This window comes from Crotalus tigris, unplaced genomic scaffold, assembly GCF_016545835.1.
Source record: "Crotalus tigris isolate CLP2741 ecotype Arizona unplaced genomic scaffold, ASM1654583v1 scf7180000018867.1602434, whole genome shotgun sequence".
Lineage (NCBI taxonomy): Eukaryota > Metazoa > Chordata > Lepidosauria > Squamata > Viperidae > Crotalus > Crotalus tigris.
The window spans coordinates 971,399-996,428 of record NW_024097246.1 but is presented as its reverse complement, the minus strand read 5'-3'; the positions used below and the strand labels follow the sequence as shown (position 1 = coordinate 996,428).

Here is a 25,030-nt window from a genome sequence, read left to right as displayed (position 1 = left end):
AATAATAATAATCTCAAACACCACTTGATCACCATTGGCATTGACAAAAACCACTACTGGTCAATTGCAAAAGGCAGCTTTACTTGGAACAGCTTGCATTCTGTGTTGATACTTTTAATATTAAACAATGTGTGCCTATCCCAGGTCTTCGGGAGAAACTCAATAGGTGGATAAAAATGCCAAACCCAGTCTAACCATCTGGCTGACCGTGCAACCAGCCACAATAATAATCACTCCAATTGCAACCCAAAGGAATGTTAGAGATTATGCAGACAAAGTTCATATTATACCTACGCTGATAAAGCAGGTTCACGTGTAAAAAAACAGAAGCAATGCCGTTTCCTCCATCTATTTTCTGTACTCACAGCAAGTATTTCTTAGGTTCAGATATAGATTGTGAAAACATGGACCAGAAAGTAGAAATGGATACACAGAAGGTCCACCACAGGCATTAATCTTGAACTTTATTCTTAGTCAAGGATCTCAGTAACATCAAGGACGGACTGTCCTCTTCAGACGAACATAGGCAAGACACCATGCTAAGACCACAACATACAAGCAAGCAGGCCAAACACGACATACATGAATTCATAAGCACAGACAGGTCCAGGGGTGATATTTAAGCCGCTGTAGAAGGGCTACCGTCTGACCAAGTGTGCTTCATGAGCAGATGGCCCCTGTAAGTTTGGGACAATGAGCAAAGATGACAGCGTCAGAAGTCAGGGTACAAAACTGAAAAGCTTCGGGGAAGAGTTCAAAAACTTAAGAGGAGAGGTAACAAGCAGTGAAAATGGGGACGCTTCACATTTCCCCCTTTTAGGGAAATGATGATGTATAACTACTCCGTTAGTTAAAACAGATATAAGGCACATTCAGATGGTGATTTTAAGAGGAGATGAACATGCAAGCAGAAGAGACGCTTATTCGAACGTTCATCCCGAGGGATCTCCTGTCGCGGTGTGGATTGTCTCTCTGGCAGGGAGACCTTTCTGATTTAATACAGGAAAGCCGCTATGGACACAGGCTCCCCCCAAAAAAGTGAGATTAAGGACTGGTGGGGGGTGGTGATGAAGAGAGGATGGAAGAAAAAAGACAAAAAGCAGAATGTAAGAAGTTTGCTAAGAAGAGGAATCTTAGCTATGCACAGCACCAAACACTATGGCACAAATGGAGAAAATGTTGATCTATCAAGCAAGCTGGGAAGGTTCAGATCAGGGGTGGGGAAGGATGGCCCCTTTACCACTTGTGGACTTCAACTCCCAGAATTCCTGAACTGGCTCAGGAATTCTGGGAGTTGAAGTCCACAAGTCCTAACAGGGCCATCCTTCCCCACCCCTAGTTTAGATAAACAGAACTGGGAAACCTCACACATCACTAGGTTTAATAAGGACTGTAAAACTGAATCCCTCTCTCTACATAGGTAGCAACTCCTTAGGGCAGTGTTTCTCAACCTTGACAATTTTAAGGCACGTGGACTTCAACTCCCAGAATGCTGGCTGTGGAATTCTGGGAGTTGAAGTCCATGTGCCTTAAAATTGTCAAGGTTGAGAAACACTGCATTAGGGAAATTACTGAACAAAGCACTAAATGACTTTCCCTTGTCAGAAATCCCTGAAACAAAACCACTGTCCAGCCTTATCCTTATTCCAGTCTTATATCCTTCCCAGCCTTTTTAGAAGTAGAGCCACTGTTAGATCCTCTAGGATAGGTTATTTGGGGGGGAAAGAAATATCTAGTGGACAGCAGACTCCAGGAAAGGAACAGCGTCAAGGAAAGGATCATTTCCACAAGTGGTGGAAATCACTATATTGCCAGGTCTACACTGTGACATCCCCAGCTATCACAGTGGTACAGCGGAGTGACAAGACCTCAGCATTTGTGGATACTGATCAACATGCAACAATCTTGTCCATAATAAAGGTTTGGCATTCACAGGAGGGTGACGATAGGAGGAACGCTAAATATGGGTGCATATTGATGTTGATCTCGGAGGTTCACTCTTAAGACTTTTCCTTGTCCTCAGTTCATCCGTCCCGGTTTCTTCTGATTCATCTGCTGGAGAGACAGCCCCCCCCCCAAAAGATTAAAATTCAGTCATCGCTCCCGTGAACATGGAGCCTTTCCCCACTGAAACATGCATTAGATGTGTTTCTTTGGCTGAGGAATTCTGGGAATTGAAGGGCTCACATCTGCAGGGTGCTCAGATCGGGCAATATAGAAGTTCTGCATATGCATAAGCCAGGGGTTCTCAACCTTGGCAACTTTAAGACTTGTGGACTTCAATTCCCAGCTTTGCTGGCTGAGGAATTCTGGGAATTGAAGTCCACAAGTCTTAAAGTTGCCAAGGTTGAGAACCCCTGGCATAAGCAATCTGTGACCTTCCAGATGTTGAAAAACTACAACTCCCAGCATCCCTAGGAAGCACAGTTATTAAAGGCGAAATAACAACAAGGTTGTTGCTCATCCCTTTGGCTAATTAAGGAATGCCTCTTTTGTCTCCAACCAATTTATTTTTCCTCTTTCCATACAGCCCAGATTTTGGGCTCTACTTGGTCCACTAAATATGGAATGGAAGCCAGGATAGTAACTACATATTTACTCTAGCTCAGTGGTTCTCAACCTGTGGGTCGGGACCCCATTTGGGGTCGAACGACCATTTCACGGGGGTCGCCAAACAACGCAGTCTGCCATTCCCCCCCCCCTTTTCCTTAGCTGTGCTACTCCCTTTTATTCTATTGGCTTTTGAAAGCCAATAGAATAGACTCTCTTGAATAGAGTCTAATTCTATTGGCTTTCAAAAGCCAATAGGAATTGTCCAGGCTGTCTCTGCCCTGCTGAGCCCGCCAAAAGTCCCATTCTGCAAACGGTGCTGCACCAGTTGAGTAGTCCTCGACTTACGACCGGTTGGGGGGTCGCGGCATTAAAAAGGTTGAGAACCACTGCTTTAGCTAGTTGCCACCGAGAAGGGCTTTATACCGGCTCCACCCCTTCCTCCCCACAGCTGAGCAATCCTTGAGCGATACCTGAGAGATGCTAACACCGGTCAGTTTCTCAACAGTTTCAGGCAGCTTATTCATGATTTCCAGCACTTCCCCAGTCATCTTCGCGGCACCCACATCTCCGCTTCCGCTCGACACCATGGTGATCTTACTCACGGAACCCAACGGTTTGCTGATCTCTTCAGCTATCTGTGAAGGGAAGGCGAAGACAAGAGTGTAGTCCAAGGATTCAGAGAGAGAACCTGGATAGAGATTACGGTTCAAGTCCCTATTTGATCAGGAGAGCAGTGGATGGCTTTGGGCTTCTCTCTCTGTCCAACCTACCTTACAAGGTGGTTGGGGTGGAAAAAAAAAAGCAAGGGAAAATTCTAATTTAAGACTTTTCCAGTGCAACATAGTACATAAAAAAAAAAAAAAAAAAAAAAAAAAAAAAAAAAAAAAAAATCACCATCAAAGGAACCATTTAGATTAAGGATAGCTGCAAAAGGCCCACGGTCCACAACGGTATCCACCAGTTTTTCCAAATTGCAGGTAGTCCTCAACTTACATGTATTGACCATTTGAACTTACAACGCCACCGAAAAAAAGTGACATGACTGTTTTTTTATGACCATGGAAGCATCCCCCTAGTCACGCGATCAAAATTCAGATCCTTGGGAACTGGTTCATACTTATGACGGTCGCACTGTCCCGAGGTCACGTGATCACCTTTTGTGACCTGCAAAGTCAATGGGGGAAGCCAGATTCATTTAACAACCGTGTCGTTAAGTTAACCACTGCCGTGATTCATGTAACGGTGGCAAGAAAGGTTGTAAAATGGGGAAAACTCACTTAACAACGGTCTTGCTTAGCAACAGAAATTTGGGGCTCGATTGTGGTTGTAAGCCAAGGACTATCCTGTACAGATAGTCCTCGGGTTATGACGTCAATTGGAAGCACACATCACTTGACCACATTGCTTAGTAACAGCCAATCCTGGGCAATCCTGGTTGCTGTTGTAAACCCAAGATGCTTCCTGCCTGGTTGTTTTGTTGCAAATGTTTCATTACCCAAACTAGGTAACATCGTCGGTGCTGCACAGAAGATGTTAGTTTGGGTAACGAAACGTCTGCAAGAAAACAAGCAAGCTCAGAGAGCACCAAGGACCCCTCACTCCAACCCTGAGCTACAAATATTCTCCTTTATCTACACGAGAAATAATGGACAGCTGAAGGGATAGAGGTCATGTAAAGTTTGTGAGCAGCAAACTGCCTGATCAAATGCATGACCTCATCCCGTTCATATCACCATGGTGATGGAGGGAAATACCCCTGGCTGGTACATGACCTCACCTGGCTCACATGATATCAGCTAGCTTACACCAACAGGATGTGGCAGAAAACTGCTCCCTGGCTGGGGGCCTCCTAGCTGGTATATTCTTAAGCAGTGTTTCCCAAACTTGACAATTTTAAGGCATGTGGACTTCAACTCCCAGAATTCCACAGCCAGCGTTGCTGGCTGTGGAATTCTGGGAGTTGAAGTCCTCATGCCTTAAAATTGTCAAGTTTGGGAAACACTGTTTCTAAGGATTGGCAAGGGGTTTCACAATGTTGTTGCTATGCTGATGCCATGTTACTTTATGCTTCTTGGAATACCTGTGTAAAACAATAAACACTGCGAAGGCAGTCAGACATCTTTGCACTCTGCAATGACTGGTCACTGATTTCACCAGACAGCTTTGTCCAATTAACAAATCTCACTGTGCTTTTGTTCAGATGCCCTCTTCCTTCGATAGTACCACTCTTTTATGTCAAAGCCTTCAAGCCTTTGAGGGTGCAGCGGCACAAGGAAAGCACAGTTAATGGCTTAATATCCAGCCATCAATACCCTAATTAACAACTAAAAGCTATACACAACCAGGAACCATGTAGAACAGTCCAGGGCACACATTCTGGAGAGAGAGAGAGAAATTCCCCGATGATGGGTTCCAGCACGAGCCCCAAAGCTTGGAAGAATAAACCTCTGGCCTCAGTGACCGACATTATCCTGGGACCGCCATTCGTCAAAGCCTTCATCTCCCTCCTTTTCTCCTTGGGATTACTCAGGGACGTGCTTACCTCCGGAAGCTTCTCCAGAAGCATGTCCACCATGGCGACTTCTTGATACTGTTTAAAAGCTTCTGCCTTCTTAGACATCTGCTCAGCATCGGCCCGGGCCTTGGCCTCAACTGCGTAGGCCTGAGCCTCACCCTTCACCTAAAAACGAAAACGGGATTTCAGAGTAAGCTGGGTTCTCATCCACCTCTTCCTGCTCTTTGTTCCATGAGGTAGAGAAGAAGAAATGGCTCACCCGGATGGCTTCTGCCTCTGCCTCCGCCTGCATGATGAGCTGCATCCTGTTTGTGAAGAAAACAGGGACACGGTTACCCTTGTGCCCAGCATCCAACAGCCATTTTTGGCCTTTCAAAACGGAGGGGAGAACCAGTAAGTGAGAGGGTCTGAGAAGAGCTTGAGGTGACAAAACTGGAGTAAGAAAACAGGCTTATTTTTCTAGGGCCCAGCATGGTAACCATACCTGGTTTGCAACTGGAGAGTTAGTTGCAGGAAGTCAAAAAGGATTATATGCATGGAGGCCAAAAGGCTTCTCTGTACCAAACAGCAAAGGGTAGGAATGTCTGTGGAGATTCTTAGTCATCCACAGTTGTCTCAAAGATGCTTTTTCAAAAGGCAACTGGATTGTTTTTTTTTTCCTCAGAAACAAACACAACTATCTTCCTCCAGGGAAAAAAAAAAACAGTGCAGTGGCCTTTTGAATAAGCACCTTTGAGACAAAGGATGGGAAACGTATGGGCTGCCAACCATAGAACAGGACCGAATGGTGTTCTACCTCAAGGATGAAAGTTAGGCCTCTTTGAAGTTAGAACAATTAGCGGCCTAATGGTGAAGACGCTTGGCTCCAACTTGGAAGGCTGAGTGTTCAATCCTAGGTAGTGGCAGATATTTCTCTCCTAGGGTGCGAAGAAAATGTATTGCTGCGAACTCAGGAAGGACATCGGCCAGTAAATGCTCAGCTCCATCCGGTCACCCTGACTCTATCCCAAACAGGGACTACAGGATTGTGAAAAGGGAGTTTTGAAGTTAGAAAAAGTATTTCAGCAAGAATGCTGTGACACATTGCATTGCTGTGCAGGAATCCTGAGATGGTGTGATTGAAAATTAAGCGTTCATCCATGCAAGCCCTCCTTAAACGAATTCTCAGTTGGTACAGTCCAAGGATGGTTTTGCCATAAATCAGCTCCCTGCATAGCTCAAACACATCAGCGCCTTGTATGACAAAGTATTTTTGAATTCTACTCTTTCTGATTATCCACCACGTGAGTGGGGATACAGGTAGTCCTTGTCTTACGACCAGTCGTTTAGTCACCTTTTGAAGTTCGGACAGACCTACTTACGACCTGGATTTGAAGTACTGACAGTTGCCCATCCCCACCCTCCGCAATTAGGTGACTGTACTTCAGGAGTCCAACAATCAGGTTCACATTTATGGTTGTTTGCAGAGTCCCATGGTCACCTGACTGCATTTTACGACAGTTTTGCCAAAAAAAAAACCAACAAAATTTACTTTGGGCTTTTGGCAAAACTGCACCTATTGCGAACCACTGGCTTGATTAATGACCAGGCAGGTTCCATTATGGTCATAACTCAAGGATCATCTGTATTATTTTTGTGGAAATTCATTCCATTATTTAACCTTCCAGTTTTACTCTAAAGCAGGGTTCCCCAACCTGTGGGCCACGGCCTACTACCAGGCTGAGGCCTGTTGTCCACCAGGCCACTTGAGTGGCTGGTCGGTACGTGTGCGCACACAGCCCCCCTCGTGTTTGAGTGACAAGCACCGTGGGCGTTTGTGGCCCCACTCACGTGAATGTCGTGGGTACTTGTGGCCCCATTCATGTGAATACTCACAGTGCCACTCGCGTGAATACTTATGTTCCCACTTGTTCAAGCATTCGCATCACCGTGGGCGTTTGCAGCCCCATTTTGAGAACTCACATCACCGTATCACGAGCACTTGCAGCCCCACTCGTGTCAGTACTCACGGCCCCACACGTGTGAGCAATAGGTGTTCATGTGCGCACACATGCATTCACACACCCCTCCCCCTGCCGCCAACCCCAAAAGATTGGGGAACTCTGCTCTAAAGGGGTACAGCCAGAATCAGTTCCCTCCTTGAAAAGTGCTCTTCTGTGGTGAATAAGAGAAGATTCTGGATAGGAAGGAAAAAGAGGGGAATAGGGGAGCCTTGATGCCCGTGCCTTTCAGCTTCGGCTAATTTCTCCAACCGGTAACGCTCTGCTTCGGCTGGTTTCTTGACCCTGGCCTCCAGCTCACGTTCCTTACGGGTCATCTCCTGCTCCTGGATCTGAATCTGCTGGGTTCGCTCCACCACCAAGACCTGCATCTTCTCCTCTTCAATTTTCTGCTTGGTCTTGGCCACCTGCATGAAGGATACAGAAAAACACCCTGAAGGGTTTCAGAAACTCCCTGGTGAAGCTAGTTCATGGCTCAACATGTCAACATCCGGCAAATTTAGAGCAGATGCTTATGCTGTAGATCAGAGATGCTGGCTGGGGAATTCTGGGAGTTGAAGTCCACAGGTCTTAAAGTTGCCAAGGTTGGACATCTCTGCTGTAGATCAGAGGTCCCCAACCTATGGGCTGCGGTCCACTACCGGGCTGTGGTCTCACAGTAAATGCTCACCTAACCTCGTGCTGTTGCTGCGAGTGTGGTGCGGGAGGTGGCAGCACCGCTACTATTGCATGGGCGGCGGCATTGCCACGAACCTTGCCCGGGGGGGCAACAGCGTGTGGGCGGCAGTGCACCACACGCAGGTGGCGGCATTGCCATGAACCTTGTGTGGGCAGCAGCAGTGCTGCGGATGAGCCACGTGTGGGAATGGCAGTGCAAGCCTCGCGCCAGGGCAGTGGCACGAACTTTGTGCCGGGACGGCATCACTGCGGGCTATGGCATGATTGTTGCACCGGGGGCAGCATTGCTGCAGGCCACAGCACGAGCATTGTGCTTGTGGTAGCATCGCTGCGATCCTGGCGTCGTCGTCGTCACTGAGAGCCTTGCACGCATGCTCGCAGCCTGTTTGTATGTGCATGTGCACATGTGGCCACATTCACGTTTGCACATGCACATGTAAGGTGCCTGCCCCTCCCTCGGGCCACCAATCCAAAAAGGTTGGACATCTCTGCTCTGGATGAAGGATGTGGACAGGCCCAGGGGTAAGAACCACAAATATTTTCCTATGCATGTTTCATTTGCGAATAAAATAGGCTACAGCATATTCCCCTTGACTGGTTGCAGGGTGGGTGGCTCACCTGGAGCTGATAGGCCAAGTCAGATTCTGCTTTCCGTGTGTTCACCTCGATATCGTAAGTAGCCTTCTTCAGCTCATAATCTCGGTGGGCTTTGGCCATCTCAATATCATTCAAGAACTGAGCAGACAATTTCTCTTGCTTGGCCTTTGCTTCCTAGAGGCGGAAAGATGACGAACTCAGAGGCAAGGCCCGACAGGAAGAGAGAGAGGCAAAAACGTAGCGGTGGTGCAAAAGCTTTGGTCATCAAAGGATGTTTGATTTAAAAAGATTCTCAAGTTCCGTTTGACTCCTAGTGATTTTATGGGCAAGTCTATTTTGGATTGTTGATACTACTGGGAAATCATTTGGCAGTCGCTGCCTTCCTTTCTTCAGCTCTGGGGTTTCCTAGTGGTCCCCCATCCAATTAATACCCAGATCTGAACTTGCTTAGAGTCATAGGGCATAAAGGAGACCTCCTAGTCCAGGGGTAGACAACCTTGGCTATTTTATGACTCATGGACTTCAACTCCCAGAATTCCTGAGCCTGAGCCATACTGGCTCAGGAATTCTGGGAGTTGAAGTCCACGAGTCATAAAAGATCCAAGGTTGCCTACTCCTGTCCTAGTCCAACTCTCTGCCCAAGGCAGGAGACCTTATTCCATGCCGGACAAATGGGGCTATCCCAGTGGTGGCAAACCTTTTAGAGACCGAGTGCCCAAACTGCAACGCAAAACTCACTTATGTATCGCCGGGTGCCAGGTGGGCATGGCTGTGGTGGTCATGGCAAACTGTGTGGGTGTGGCCAAGGTGGGCATGGTCACCTTGATGTTGCTCATGGGGAGGGACACCTGTGGGGGCCGGGCAGGGTTGGGAGAGATCCAGGGGGTCTCTGGCAGGTGGGACGATGGGCAGGAAGCTCATCCTGCGGGGTGAGACGAGGCAAGGTGAGGCAGGGTGGGGGGTGCCATTGTCGCAGGGCAAGGTGAGGCAGAGGCCGGGGTAGCCACTGCCTGATACCATTGCCCCCCCCCCACAGAGGCCAGCGAGCACACAGGGGCCGACAGTGTCCGTCAGCAGCCACAGCCTGCCAGCCCCTCAACTGGTGCACTCTGGGACTCCGCAGCCCACCACCAGCAGTTCAGAGAAGCCGCCTCTTGAGCTGGACAGCCGGCCGACAGCTGAGGAGGCGATGCAGTGAGTTGTGCCTGGGGAAAGGAGAGCATGCAAGGCCAGGAGGGATGTAACGGGGGTGGGGTGGGGAACCAGCCATGCTGGGATGCATCTGGCCACGTGGGACCTCTGTGAGTTAGCGGGCGGCTGGTTGAACAGGGACGGTTGCCATCTCCGGGGCATGGTGTGCGTGCCCACAGAGAGGGCTCTGAGTGCCGCTTCTGGCACGCGTGCCATAGGTTCACCACCACTGGGCTATCCAATCTTTTCTTAAAAACCTCCAGCCATCTCTAAAACCGGGTAGATAGTCACACACAGGCAGCGTCCATCTCAACTCTGTCCTTCCACAATGGCCTGAGAGTTCACCTTGATGCCAGCATCCCTCTTGGCTTCAGCTTCTCCAATCCTGGCATCTTTCTGTACCTGAGCAGTTCGGGCTTTCCCCAGAGAATGAAGATAATCCTACAATTGACAAGAGGGGGAGGCGATGGTCAAGAAAAGCAACCCAAAATCGAGCAGCAAGAAAATGTCCTTTTTGCAAACAGAATCTGATAATGCTGAATTCTGATTTTTTTTCTCTTCTTCTTGGAGTTATTGAACAGTCGCAGAACAGACCGACTCTAGGCAATGGGGAGACCCAGGTTCTAATCCTCCCGCAACCATGGAAATTCCCTGAACTAATCCTTCTCTCTCGGCCCAACCTACCTTACAAGGTTGTTATGGAGAAAAATAGGAAGAGAGCAATATGTATGCTACCTTGATCTTCTGAAGTGGAAAACCATGTGGAAATGATGGTTGAAACAACAAAAAACGTACGCTAAGGCCAGGAAACAACTCAATTTGGCTCCATCTTATTTCACTATAGGAAAGGAAAACTTTCAAGATTTTGTTACTATAGCCCAGGGGTCTTCAAACGTGGCCCTTTTATGACTTGTGGACTTCAACTCCCAGAATTCCTCAGCCAGCATGGCTCAGCTTGGAAACTTCTCCCTTTCCCCTCAGCATGGCTGGCTCAGGAATTCTGGGAATTGAGGTCCACAAGTCATAAAAGGGCCACGTTTGAAGACCCCCAGACTATAGCCTTTATCATAAACTAGACCTCCAGTCAAACGCATAGACATTTATTTCTTCACCTGACCAACCTTGGAGAAGTGACAGACATAAATCCAGTCAGTCAATAAATATGCTCAGCCCCAAACTTGGTTGTTAGTTATCAAAAGGAACTCTTATGTCATCTTTTCATGAACAAGAGAAAAAAAAAATGGATCAAGCAATTCCATTTGGCGATGGGACAAGTTGACGATGGGAGTCTTCTGTTTCTATTGCTGAAAGATTGTGAACCGGGCGTCCTTAGCAATCTCCTGCCTATGATATCCCTGTGAGATCAGGCGTTCTCAGCTTCAACACAAGACAGGACATGTGCACCTGGTCATCGTGGATATCCTTGAGGGTGTAACTGACCACACTGATCCCCATGTTGACTAGGTCAGACGAGGCCACTTTGAAGACCTGCTCGGAAAACTTCTGACGGTCCTTGTAGATTTCCTATTTAACAAAGGGAGGTAACCACGTCAGGACCAAGCAGAGACTCTGATTGCCAGTTTTTAAGCCCATAAGCAAAGTAGCGTCAGCTTTTCTTTTTATCCTATAGCCAGTGGTTCTCAACCTTTTTAATGCCGCGACCCCCAACCGGTCGTAAGTCGAGGACTACTCAACTGGTGCAGCACCGTTTGCAGAATGGGACTTTTGGCGGGCTCAGCAGGGCAGAGACAGCCTAGACAATTCCTATTGGCTTTTGAAAGCCAATAGAATTAGACTCTATTCAAGAGAGTCTATTCTATTGGCTTTCAAAAGCCAATAGAATAAAAGGGAGTAGCACAGCTAAGGAAAAGGGGGGGGGGAAATGGCAGACTGCGTTGTTTGGCGACCCCCGTGAAATGGTCGTTCGACCCCAAATGGGGTCCCGACCCAGAGGTTGAGAACCACTGCTATAGCCCTATAGGTTGTGTCTTTGTTTGTGAACTCTCAAAGCAGCCTTTCTTCACTGAACCCTCTCCGTGAGGGTTGGGCTCCCAAGGCCCCATGGCTAATGGAAATCATAATTCAGTGCAGGGCTGTCTACAGGGAGGGGGTCTCCAAACTTGGCCCTTTTATGACTTGTGGACTTCAACTCCCAGAATTCCTCAGCCAGGCATGCCTGGCTGAGGAATTCTGGGAGTTGAAGTCCACAAGTCATAAAAGGGCCAAGTTTGAAGACCCCTGCTCTACAGGGAGGGGAACAAAATAGACAAGAGGATGGTCACAACCACACCATCAAAAGCCCACCCCTTGTTAATGTGTCTTGTGAAGAAAAGGGTGAGGTTATAATCACATGGTCGTGGTTGCCACAACTTTTTTGCCCCCCCCCCCCCCCCCAGATATTCCTGATTTAATTCAACTGGATACCGAACTGTTGAAAAGCTAGATTAAAGTAACAGCCCAGTGTACACAACTGGAGACAAAACATCTAAGCTTTTAAGAATAACAGAGTTGGAAGGGACCTTGAAGGTCTTCTAGCCCACCCCCCTCCTCAAGCAGGAAAGCCTATACCATTTTAGGCAAGTGGCTGTCCAATCTCTTGTTAAAAATCTCTAGAGATGGAGCATCCACAACTTCTGGAGGCAAGCCATTCCACTGGCTAATTGTTCTCACTTTCAAGAAATGTCTCCTTAATTCTAGATTCCTTCTCTCCTTGATTAGTTTCCACCTCACCTCACCCATTCTTCAACCAGCGGTGACATCACACACGCACGCACGCACACACACATTCACACAAGCAACCTTACCTCTACTGTCATATGGGCCATGATGGCTCTCTGATGCCCTTCCAGGGTCTCCAGAGCAATATGGGTAATTTCTGCTTCGGACTTGCCCAGGAACATTTGGCAAGCAGCTGCCAGCATCTCCTTGTTTTGGCCCTGGATCTTCACCTAGGTGGGAAAGATGGTGTAGAAAATAAAAGAAGAAAGGATGGGAAGTGGCCCCTGCTCATATCTCATTCTTGACATGGGGTTTGTCAGACTAAGGCAGTGTTTCTCAACCTTGACAATTGGCATGTGGACTTCAACTCCCAGAATTCCACAGCCAGCAATGCTGGCTGTGGAATTCTGGGAGTTGAAGTCCACATGCCTTAAAATTGTCAAGGTTGAGAAACACTGGACTAAGGGGGTGGGTTTCTCTTCCAAGCAGTTGGTGATGGTCCTCTCCATTCCAGAAGAGAGTTCCGTCTGGTATGGGGATTCTGCCCTGCGCAGAAGGTTGAAGACCTCTTGAGGCACCCCAACCTCTTGGGCACTAGGGACTGGTTCCACGGAGAAAGATTTTTGCGCAGACCAGTGGTTTTGCAGACTGCCTGCATCTCACAGATGGGGCTTCGCTTGTTTGCCCGGCCCAGTTTCTGATATGGTCTAGATCAGTGGTTCTCAACCTGTGGGTCGGGACCCCATTTGGGGTCGAACGACCATTTCACGGGGGTCGCCAAACAACGCAGTCTGCCATTTCCCCCCCTTTTCCTTAGCTGTGCTACTCCCTTTTATTCTATTGGCTTTTGAAAGCCAATAGAATAGACCCTCTTGAATAGAGTCTAATTCTATTGGCTTTCAAAAGCCAATAGGAATTGTCCAGGCTGTCTCTGCCCTGCTGAGCCCGCCAAAAGTCCCATTCTGCAAATGGTGCTGCACCAGTTGAGTAGTCCTCCACTTACGACCGGTTGAGTAGTCCTCAACTTACGACCGGTTGGGGGGGGGGTCACGGCATTAAAAAGGTTGAGAACCACTGGTCTAGATCGGTGCCAGTCCACAGACCAGGGTTTAGGGAACCCTGCTCAAAGGTCCCTCCGACCTTATGCAGATAGTCCTCAATGTATGACCATTTATTTAGTGACTAGTCAAAATTAAGACAGAGCTGCCGGAGGGAACTTAGGACCTGGATTCAAAGTTCCCAGGGATTTGTGACCACACTTTAGGCATTCAGCGATCAGGCTGTTTGTAGCATTTTGTGGTTACACGGTTGCATTTTATGAATTTTGGCAAAAACTGGCATTTACTTCCAGTCTTTTGGCAAAACCAGCCCATAGCAAGCCACTGGTTCACTTAATGTCCGCTGCAAAAAAAGTTGCAAAATCAAGTCGGTCATGTGAGCGATCCGATTTACGACTGTCCTGAGTTATGACTGTGACGGGCAGGTTCCTTTACAGTTGTTAACTCAAGGGCTACCTATATTGTGTGATTAATACTGGGCACAACTAATGCACTGTTGGATGCATTTTGCACAAGATAGCAAGTGGAAGATAATAAATCATTTCAGGAATGGCCGAAATGTTAACTACAAGCCACCAAAGGAATAAAAAAAATAAAATAAAATGAATTCAGTTGGGATTGTAATCCTGTTTTTCCCCAGCTGTAGGTCGCTTTGTACAATATCCTTCAGTGTATTGCTGAAAAAAAAAAAATTACCTGCGCGATGCCAGTGACTGAAATGGGTACTCCATGTCGGGTGTAAACTTTCTCACTCTTCACATTTAGGGTCAGGGTGTTAAGTGAGATCCTATAAGAGCAGGACGGAAAGGGTTAATACATACACAAGCTATACATCCATCAGCTTCTAACAAAAATGTCACCCTGTACTTCTATCAGTGAACTCAAGGAGGGCAAATAGAGCAATCTTCTATTCCAGTGATGGCGAACCTTTTAGAGACCGCGTGCCCAAACTGCAACCCAAAACCCACTTATGCATCGTCGAGTGCCGGGTGGGCGTGGCCCATTGGGTGGGTGTGGCCTATTGGGTGGGCATGGCTGCGGTGGTAACAGCAGACTGGGTGGAACTAAAAAATTCAACCAATCAATTCCAACTCTGCAAGATCTTTTTTTTTCCAGTGAGAAGTTGAAATTGACTGATTGATTGAACCTTTTTTTTTTTTGCACACAGCAGCGGAGGCCTAAAGTGAAAAGGTTTTATAAAACTCAGCTGAAGGCCTAGGACTGGGGCAACGGCGCGCGTGCCCACAGAGAGAGCTCTGAGTGCCGCCTCTGGCAGCCATGCCAAAGGTTCGCCACCACTGTTCTATTCCGTTTGAAACCCAGTAAGTGTTTGAAGGACACCAATATGGTTCAACGGCTGATCTCAGAAGCTAAGAAGGGCCAGCCCTGGTTAGCATTTGGATGGGCAACTGAAATGACACCAACGGGATACCTTTGCTCAGTTAAAAGTGTGACCAAGCCTTGATGAGATCTTGGGTGCTTTTAAATACAGCCTCTGCAGAAAGATTTACCTCTGGATCTGTTGTATGCACGGTATCACAAACACACGTCCACCAGCAATCATCACTGGGGGGCTGCGGCAAAAACCTATGGAAAGTGACAAAACAGTGCAGAATCTGCCCAGGCCAATCAGATCCCTCAGTCAGCCTGGTCAATCAGATCTCTGGGTCAAATGTTCATATTATTATTATTAATAGTAGTAGTAGTAATAGTAGTAGTAACTGATAATAAAAAACAAAAATAGAAGAGTATGTAGCAGTCAAGGAAGCTGTCCATTACTTGGAAAAAATGAAAAAAAAAAGTCCAATTAAAGGAAGAGAAAACAGAATGGAATATAGCAGTGGTTCTCAACCTTTTTAATGCCGTGACCCCCCAACTGGTAGTAAGTCGAGGACTACTCAACCGGTCGTAAGTCGAGGACTACTCAACTGGTGCAGCACCGTTTGCAGAATGGGACTTTTGGCGGGCTCAGCAGGGCAGAGACAGCCTGGACAATTCCTACTGTCTTTTGAAAGCCAATAGAATTAGACTCTATTCAAGAGAGTCTATTCTATTGGCTTTCAAAAGCCAATAGAATAAAAGGGAGTAGCACAGCTAAGGAAAAGGGGAAAAAATGGCGGACTGCGTTGCTTGGTGACCCCCGTGAAACGGTCGTTCGACCCCAAATGGGGTCCCGACCCACAGGTTGAGAACCACTGGAATACAGGTAGCAACCATTTGTTTAGTGACCGTTTGAAGTTACATGACTGGTCCTCGCAATTACAACCATTGCAGCATCTCCGTGGTCATGTGATCAAAATGCAGGCAATTTTGTAAAAGGCTGGGATATGACGGTTGCAGCACCCCGGAGTATGTGATCAACACTTGCCACCTTCCCAACCGGTTTACAACAAGCAAAAACCATGATTTACTTAATGATTGCACGACTCACTTAACAACTGCACTGGTTTGCTTTAATAACTCTGGCAAAAAGGTTGTGAAAACTTGGCACGGCTCGCTTAAGAACAACGCTGCTTAGCAGTGGAAATTCTGGTCCCGATTGTCGCCGTAAGTTGAGGACTACCTTATACTAAAAAGAGTGCTGAGCAAGAGCATCCAATAGTACAGGATTTTTTTTTATAGATCCCCTACATAAACTACTCCATAGGACTGTGAAATGCTTTGGCTTCTGTTCCAAAAATCCCCTTTAGAAAGTGTAGGGTCATGATCCTAACATTCTTCCGTAACTCTTTAAAGCAGCTACGTCTTTTCCTGCACAGCCCTATAACAAGCTTGAGGCTGTGCTCTAATGCAGGGCTTTTCAACCTTTTCACCCACTGTACCACTTTTAGGATATGGCAACATCTGAGTACCACCAGTCGCCTAGCAAGGTGTCAAATATTTGATGACAAAAAAAAAAAAAGGAAAGAAGTGATAAAGTACAGGTAGTTGTCGACTTACAACAGTTCGCTTAGTGACTGTTCGAAGTTACAATGGCACTGAAAAAAGTGCCCCCCCAAGCCACAGCCGAGCAAGACACCTGCCTGCCCACATGGCAGCGCTCTTCCTCCTGTCCGAGGTTTTCATTGTTGTGAGCATTTCTGTTGAGGATTGGCAGCAGGGGTGGGGTGGGGGGGGGTGTTTGGTTTTTATTCCCCCCGTCTGCTGGGTGGTTGCAGCAGGTTTTGGTCACTTCACATGACCCTGGGACACTGTGACCGTCATAAATATGAATCAGTTGCCAAGCATCTGAATGTAAATCACAAGACCCTGGAGATGCTGCAACATTCCAGCTGATCGGCCCTTCTTCTGGGCTCAGCAGAAGTGCCAGGATCAGCGCGGAGCTCCAACTGGAGCCTGGCGCTGATCCTGGCGCTTCCACTGAGCCCTGACAGCCCTGCAGCTCCAGCCATCTCCCGCTCAGGCTTGTGCGGTGCTGCCACCGGTTCAGCTCATTCCCCTCCCCCGCTATCACTTTTCTAGGATGGTCGGTACCACCTGCCAGGTGCCAATGTACCACAGGTGGTACCCGTACCACTGGTTGAAAAGCCCTAGTCTAATGCAGCAGCCCCCAAGCTTTTGAGAACCAGGGACCAGATCTGTGGAGCAAGGCTTTTCTGTGACCAGACCGGATGGGGCTTCATTTCTTTGCGTGGACTGGTTTCTGGCGTGCTATGGACTGATGCCGGTCCATGGACTGGGGATTGGGGGACCCCTGCTCTAATGGATGTGCGGCCAAAATATAATTGTTGGGAAACGGGAAGCAGGCACAATCAAGGGAAAAGCCCTTGCTGGAGTTTTTACTTGTAAAAATAAAAACGCAGAATGCCTAAAAGAAAGTGAGGAGAAAACAGTCTCTCCAAATGAAGTCCTAAAGCGCAAGCTTCACCTGGAACAGCCCAAAGATGGTTGAAAGTGATCCATGCATTCTGGATCGTGGCTAGTTTGAGCAAAGGCACATTGCGGCATGTTGTTGCCGCTCTGAAGGCTGATCTGATCAGATAAAAAAGCTAAGAAAGAGGAACCGAAAATGGAGCTCTTACCTGAGACGACCATGGCTTCATTGGGGCCACAGGTAAAGAACATCTTGACGCTTAGGGAGTCTGGAAAAGGAACAGGAAACTGGGATTTCAGAATAGCAGAAACCTTGGAGGTCTTCTAGTCCAACCCCCTTGGCTCAAGCAGCAGACCCTATACCATTTCAGACAAATGGCTCTCCAATCTCTTCTTAAGAACCTCCTGTGATGGAGCCCCCACCACTTCCGGAGGCTCTACTGATTAATTGCTTTAACTGTTAGGAATGTCCCCTTTTTTCTAGGTTGCTTCTCTCCTTGATTAGTTTCCATCCATTGCTTTTTGTCCTGCCTTCAGGTGCTTTGGAGAATAGGTTGACTCCCTCTTCTTTGTGGCAGCCCTTGAGATATTGGAAACTTGCTATCACATCACCCCCTAGTCCTTCTTTTCATTAAACTAGGTCAGGGGTAGGCAACCTTGGCTCTTTTATGACTCGTGGACTTCAACTCCCAGAATTCATGAGCCAGCACGAGTCATAAAAGAGCCAACGTTGCCTACCCCTGAACTAGACATACACAGTTCCAGCAACCGTCCTTCATATGTTTTAGCCTTCAGTCCCCTAATCCTCTTTGTTGCACATATTTCATGTCTTATTTCATATCTGGCCTGTTTCCTCTGTTGTGATACATCCTGCTTGCATCAGGGTGGGGCTATATGAAGCCCTCCAGATGTTGCTGAATTCCCAGATGGCCAATAGTGGGAGATATAATTCACTCCAAACTAGAAGTTTTTTTTCCCATCCTCATCCAGAATTAAAATACACTACACCCCTACACATACACTTTGAGCAGGGTCCCCAAGATTGTCTGGGACTCAACACATCCTCTTCACGACCTGTTTTTCTTGTTACTTTCTGAGAGGAGGCTTTGTGGTATCCGAAGCAGAACGCCCAGATTCAGTCAGAGTTTCGTTCCATACAGTACCAACCTTGTGAACTCTAAAGCTTCCTCTTTCCGTTATGTATTCAAGATGCACAGTGATTAATATTTACGTCTTATTTATATGTAAGGGTGTAGTTCAGAGGTAGGCAACCTTGGCTCTTTTATGACTCGTGGACTTCGACTCCCAGAATTCCTGAGCCAGCCATGCTGAGGGGAAAGGGAGAGATTTCCAAGCTGAGCCATGCTGGCTCAGGAATTCTGGGAGTTGAAGTCCACGAGTCATAAAAGATCCAAGGTTGCCTACCCCTGGTATAGGTATATACGTACCGTACTTTCCGGTGTGTAAGACAACTTTTGAAAGCGTTGAAATTGGCGCCGAAGTCGGGGGTCGTCTTATACGCCGGAAATTATGGTAGTTTCCGGCATATAAGACGACTTTCTAGGCATGCGACTCGGCACTGAAGACGGGGGTCGTCTTATATGCCGGGTCGCCTTATACGGCGGAATATACGGTATGTTGTATATAGCATTTTTATATGCGTGTTATGTATGTGTACCCTTTGAGAGCAAGCAACTAAATTTCATTTTTAATGTGTGCCCTTGTCCCCACAGTAAAAAATGACAATAAAGGTTATCTATCTATACATACATACACACAATTAGTCTTCCCAGTCAAATTAAGCAGATTCAGTCCTAGGAATCAATGAACTACCCAATGGTTAAATCTGCAGCCAAGCTTGCAAGGCAAACAGATTCCTTAAAATCAACTCAACTTTGGACTCAGAACAGGGAACAATTACGGCTTGATCATAGAACACCAACTTTGCATGCAGAAAGTCTCACGTCCATTTCCAACATCTCCAGTTAGACTAGTATGAAAAGATCCTTGCAGGAAACACCAAAGAGTTCTTATGAATGAAGAATTCTTGATAATCTACTGAAGGTAATGAAGCCACCAATGCCAACTAAACTAGTCACCCAGGAATTTTGACAACTTCCAAATATATGGGTTCCAACTCCCAGAATGTCACACAATCCACACATCTGGAAGTTGTCAAGAACTGGGAAATCCCGGTGTAGCCGAAACTGCTTCTTTCTATGAAGATTCACACAGCACCTTCCTCAACCAGATGCCCTCTAGATGTGCTAAGTCCACTCCCTCATTTTCCATTTGAACTGTAACTATAACACAAACACACCTGAAAGGCACCTGACTGAAAGAATCTCCTTTATAGATCGATCGCAAATCTGGCAATCAAAACAAAACCTTGCTTGAATGAGAGTTTTGTCCATTGCTGCTGAATTTTTACTGCAGGGATCTCCAAGGCAACTTTTAAGACTTGTGGACTTCAACTCCCAGAATTCCTCAACCCGCCATGCTGGCTGAGGAATTCTGAGAGTTGGTCTACATGCTGACTAAGGAATTCTGGGACTTGAAGTCCACAAATCTTAAAGTTGTCAAGTTTGGAGAGCCCTGTTCTATTGCCATGAGTATAGCCAGAGACGAGTTATGGGTTTCTCTTTGTGTCCGTCCATTGTTATTTCTGACCTGAGAACCTTTTCAATCTGTGGTGGCTCTTGCAGGAGACTGGGACCATACATTATAGTAGTCCAACAGATGGCTGGTTTGTTCTTAGCTTACATCTGGTGGCTGAGCTACGCAATTTTGTATGAACTAGGATGCCTCTGAGATTGCATCTGTGTAAAACTCACTCCAGGCTATTTCAAGAGATGCAAAACCAGCTCATATTATATTGTTGGCATTAACAGATACCTTATTAGGATCTACCCAAAAAAACCACCTCAGCATAGGCAGCTTTCCTTCGATAGCTCAGCTGGTAGAGCGGAGGACTGTAGAAGTCTGCTTGAGTCATCCTTAGGTCGCTGGTTCGATTCCGGCTCGAAGGAAATTGTTTTTGGAGCCATTTTGATCTAATGGTTAAAGCACCTGGCTGGAAAACAGTGAGTTCTAATCCTGCATTAGGGACAAAGCCAACCTTGGGCCAGCCACTGTCCCTCAGCCCAACCTACCTCATAGGGTTGTTGTTCTGGGGAAAATAGGAGGAAGGTGTGTTGGATATGAGGGAGAAGGGTAGTTCAGAAACGTGAAACACAAATAAATAAATCTCTGCCGCCTTGGGTTATTAATAAAAATAAAGGTAGGATACAAACAAACTAGAAAGTGTTGCCTTTAACATGGAAGTAAAGGCCTGTAGCTCTGATGCTGCCAGATGGCTTAATTTAGTTCAGGGGTAGGCAACCTTGGCTCTTTTATGACTTGTGGACTTCAACTCCCAGAATTCCTGAGCCAGTCCACGAGTCATAAAAGAGCCAAGGTTGGCTACCCCTGAACTAGGCCATCATGGTTTTCTCAGCAAACCATGGTTAAAATTCTGGTTTATATTTATGTGTACACTGAGCCAAAATGAAAAGACATCCTTACATTCAAAAAGCTTGAAAAGACACATATATAAACAGCAAAAGACACTCAGAAGAACTTTGTTATCTCTTTAACTCCAGAGGAAATTAGTCAGAAATTGTCTGGGCCTCACCTTTCCAAGTCTGGTTCCATTTATTTATTAGCTTTAAAGTCTATCAAAACTATCAAAAAACTAGTAACATATTAAAATGCAGTTTTATCTGTGGTGGGAAAAAAAATATTATGCTCCAGGGAGGTCTTCTCCAATACACATAGTCTTCGATTTACAACAGTTCATTTAGTGACTGTTTGAACTTACAACGGCTCTCAAAAGAGTGTCTTATGACTGTTTTTCACACCTACGACCATTGCAGCATCCTCATGGTCACGTGATCAAAATTTGGACGCTTGGCAACTGATTCATATATATGAGGGCTGCAGTGCCCCAGGATCATGTGATCCCCTTTTGGGACCTTCCAATGATCAAAGTCAATGGGGATGCCAGATTCACTTAGCAACCGTGCTACTAACGTAACAAATGCGGTGTTTCACTTCACAACTGTGGAGAAAAAGGTCGTAAAATGGAGCAAAATTAACCACTGTCTTGCTTGGCAACAGAAATTTTGGGCTCCATTGTTGTTAAGTCGAGGACTACTTATATTCCTTCAATCAGAAGAAATGAAATGCGATCCAATGGTGGGATTCAAATATATGAACAACCGGTTCTCTGTCTAGATGCCACTTCTGGAAGTCCATTCTGGGGCTGGGCAACAAAAAATTAGCTACCAGTTCTGCCAAAGTGGTGCGAACTGGCTGAATCCCACCACTGGATGCGATCACCACTATCAAGATCTCATGTTTCCATAGTTACCGAACCTTTTCACATGGTGGAGATGCTTAGAACTGGACTTTGGATTGGCCAACATGAAAAGGGGCAAAATATACAAATTCCAAGCCTTAAAAGAGCTTTGAAGTTCATGACTGACTTTTGGATTCATCTCCAAGACAGGGTAAGGAGGTTATCTCCACCCCCAAGTCTAGTTAACTAAGCTTGTGTTTTGAGTTTATCTAAACCTTCCAGAACACTTTTGAAGGCAATCCTACCTTACAATACATCCTGACAAGAAACTGTGTCAAAAGGAGTTGGATGAAGAACATCATTCTGCAAGAACACTTGTTAAATGTCAGTGCAATAGATATTCATTTCTAACACATCCTAAGAGCGGTGTTTCTCAAGCTTGGTAACCTTAAAATGTTGAATTTTTTTTTTAACTCCCAGAAATCCCCAGCCAGCATGGGCTGACTGAAGAATCCTGGGAGTTGAAGTCCACAAATCTTAAAAGTCACTAAGGTTCAGAAACCTTGACCTAGAGCAGGGGTAGGCAACCTTGGCTCTTTTATGACTGGTGGACTTCAGCTCCCAGAATTCCTGACCCAGCCATGCTGGCTCAGGAATTCTGGGAGTTGAAGTCCACCAGTCATAAAAGAGCCAAGGTTGCCTACCCCTGACTTAGAGTTTTAGTGTTTTGAAGGTTAGGTTATTTTACAATGTTGGGTGGTTACAGAATGTTGAATGTTACATAAAATACAGGCAGTCCTTGACTTATAACAGTTCATTTGGCACCTGTTTGAAGTTACAGTCACGCAGAAAAAAATGACTTATGGACGGTTTTCAGTTATGACTGCTGCATGGTCATATAATCAAAATCTGGGTGCTTGGCAACTGCCATGCATTTATGATATCCTGTGGTCATGTGATCACCACTTATACCCTTCTCATATGGCTTCCAACAAGCAAAGTCAATGGGGGAAGCCAGATTTGCTTAATGACCACATGATTCACTTAACAAATGGAGTGAGTCACTTAACAACTGTGGCAATAAAGGCTGTAAAATGGGGCACATTTAACCACCTTGCTTAGCAACCAAAATCTGGGGCTCAGTTATGGTTGTAAGTTGAGGTCTACCTGTAATGTACATCCCCCAGAGCTTTTGCAGTGGGTGAAATATGCATTTATACATAAAGTGGAAAGGATCAGAGAGGTCACCTAGTCCAGCCCCCCTTCTCAGGACAAGATTCTGTGAAAGGAAACCATCCAGCACCGTTATTCTAAGCAGACCATTTCAATGCTCAATAACTTTAATTCCTCCTAATTATCCAGATTCTCATGCCTTTTAATTGCCATCCACTGCTCCCCATCCTGTGTTGCTTTTCGATGTATATTTTTTCTAAGTACGCCAATCATGGCAGAGGCTATTCCTCCCACCCACCCCCACCCCTGCCAAATCCCAACCCAACCACCTGGAGCCATTTTCCAAAGGAAAATGTAATTTAGGCACGGGGTGTTTAGATGAAAACCAGAGCTGTGAGCTTTACTAAGGCGGGCAGATTCCCGAGGACTAGCTAGTTAATTCAAAAGAACCACCCCCAAAGAGGAAGGTGATCCAGGGGATTTCCACACTACAGGATGATGGCAACTTCCACACCCTGTAGTGTGGAATTTTTCATGACGCTTTTCTATGGCAACATGAAGCTTTTTTTTCCTAGGGATTACATTGGCCTCACGACGGCTTAAGTATGCTATAAATTCGCTGAAAACACAGCCCGAGGAAAACCACTCCTCTCTGAAAAAAGGCAGAAGCAGGCCTCTTATTTATGTGCATTTCGCAAAAAGCGCAAGGAGGACCCCCAACGGGGCTGCGTGCTAGCCTGGATACTGTGTCCAATTTTTCTCCCTTGCACGCTGCTCGTTCGTGCAATCCCCTCCCCGGCTTCCCGACGGCCGGGCCCTACCTGCCTTCCCAGGACCCGCGCCCGCTCGCTTCTGCTCCAAACAGGCGCACCCTTCCTTCCGACGCCGCGCCTTTCCCGGCAGCCCTCGCTAGCGGCTTACTTTCGCTTTTCCACAAGCGCAGCGCCTGCTGGAGGCGGCCGCGCGTCGGAAGGGTGGCTGATCGCGGGAGGGGAGCGACGGCGCGGCCTCGCTCGCTCGCCCGCCCGCCCGCCCGCCCGCGCTGGCAGGCGGAGTCTCTGAATCCTCCGCTGGGTGAAGTGGCGCAGATCCGCACCTGGTGGCCACTAAGAATATGGGAAATTGAGGCTGAAAGTGGAATGGGAGGGGCTGGAATGGGAGGGGGAGGGAGGGAGGAAGGGAGAGATGGAGGGATGGTAGGGAGAGAGGGAGGAAGGAAAGAAGGAAGGAAAGGAAAGAAGGAAGGCAGAAGATGAAGGAAAGAAGAGGGAGGGAGGAAGGAAGGAGGGAGGGAAGGCAGAATGGGAAAGAACTAAAGGAGGGAGAGAGGGAGGAAGGAAGGAAGGAAGGAAGGAAGGAAAAAGAAGAGGTGGAGAAGGAAGTATGGAAAAGAAAATAACTGGAGTGGGAAGGGAATGAAGGGGATGGAGAAGGAAAGAGGGGGAGAGAGAGGAGAAGGGAAAAGAGATGAGAAAGGAGGGGAAAAGGCAGGAGGGGGAAAGAGATGGAGGAAGTAGGGAAGAGGGAAAAGAACTGGAGAAGGAAGGGAGGGAGAGAGATGGAGAGGGAAGGAAAGGTGAGAGGAAGGGTAAGAAAAGGGAAGAGAAAGGGATGAATGAAGAAATAATGAAAAAAAGGAAAGATGGAACCAATTGGAATGAAGAGAAGTTCATCTTGTACAGTTGAATGAACGCAGGGAAGTGAGGTGTGTCAGAAAGTGTGAGCTGATGTCTCCTCACTTATTGTGGGTGAGCATAAAAGTAGGAATCTATAGGTTGGCAAAAGTTGCATGCTTAGTAATTATTGATTGATTGAGTTAAGATACTTAGTGGGTTGTCCATCTTTCACGCCATAACTCTGGGTGGCTCATACCAACAGCAATAAAAACATAGAAGAAGTGATAAAAACCAAGCTACAAGCAAAAGAAATCTGGGTGCCTTTAAAACAGTTGTTCTCAACCTGTGGGTCGGGACCCCATTTGGGGTCGAACGACCATTTCACAGGGGTCGCCAAACAACGCAGTCCGCCATTTTTCCCCCCTTTTCCTTAGTTGTGCTACTCCCTTTTATTCTATTGGCTTTTGAAAACCAACAGAATAGACTCTCTTGAATAGAGTCTAATTCTATTGGCTTTCAAAAGCCAATAGGAATTGTCCAGGCTGTCTCTGCCCTGCTGAGCCCGCCAAAAGTCCCATTCTACAAACGGTGCTGCACCAGTCGAGTAGTCCTCAACTTACGACCGGTTGAGTAGTCCTCGACTTACGACCGGTTGGGGGTCGCAGCATTAAAAAGGTTGAGAACCACTGCTTTAAAACGATTCTCCCCAATTCAAATACAGTCTCTAATCACTGGGCTGCAGCCTCATCCCTATCCGTGCTTTTTAAAAGCTCTTTAAG

At 46.8% G+C, this 25,030-nt stretch overlaps 1 protein-coding gene and 1 non-coding gene across 4 annotated transcripts; one reads left to right on the top strand and one right to left on the bottom strand.

Annotated features, from left to right (window-relative positions):
• Positions 1-1,507: 1,507 nt before the first annotated feature.
• FLOT1 (flotillin 1) lies at positions 1,508-23,638 on the bottom strand. 3 transcript variants are annotated; one of them, XM_039357133.1, is made up of 13 exons: positions 23,461-23,638; positions 17,333-17,392; positions 14,822-14,897; positions 14,007-14,097; positions 12,339-12,482; positions 10,939-11,058; positions 9,880-9,975; positions 8,365-8,517; positions 7,294-7,475; positions 5,328-5,373; positions 5,096-5,233; positions 3,024-3,188; positions 1,508-2,055 (listed from the first exon to the last, which is right to left on the bottom strand). In XM_039357133.1, exons 2-13 carry the CDS (start codon positions 17,373-17,375, stop codon positions 2,020-2,022), a joined length of 1,290 nt encoding a protein of 429 aa, XP_039213067.1. In that variant the 5' UTR covers positions 17,376-17,392; positions 23,461-23,638; the 3' UTR covers positions 1,508-2,019. The 3 variants fall into 3 exon arrangements, with proteins under 3 accessions (XP_039213067.1, XP_039213065.1, XP_039213066.1); XM_039357131.1 differs by having other exon boundaries at positions 23,457-23,596; XM_039357132.1 differs by having other exon boundaries at positions 1,508-2,052; positions 23,457-23,596.
• Positions 20,065-20,152, top strand: TRNAY-GUA. Its single transcript is given in 2 exon segments — positions 20,065-20,101; positions 20,117-20,152. It is a non-coding gene; the product is annotated as a tRNA-Tyr (tRNA).
• Positions 23,639-25,030: the final 1,392 nt, after the last annotated feature.

Coding starts and splice junctions, on each gene's coding strand:
- FLOT1 (XM_039357133.1), bottom strand. CDS start 17,375: ATGTTCTTTACCTGTGGCCCCAATGAAGCCATGGTCGTCTCAG. Junction 12,483..14,006: donor CAGTCACTGGCATCGCGCAG/GTAATTTTTTTT, acceptor TTTCCCACCTAG/GTGAAGATCCAGGGCCAAAA. Junction 5,374..7,293: donor AAATTAGCCGAAGCTGAAAG/GCACGGGCATCA, acceptor CTTCACAAACAG/GATGCAGCTCATCATGCAGG.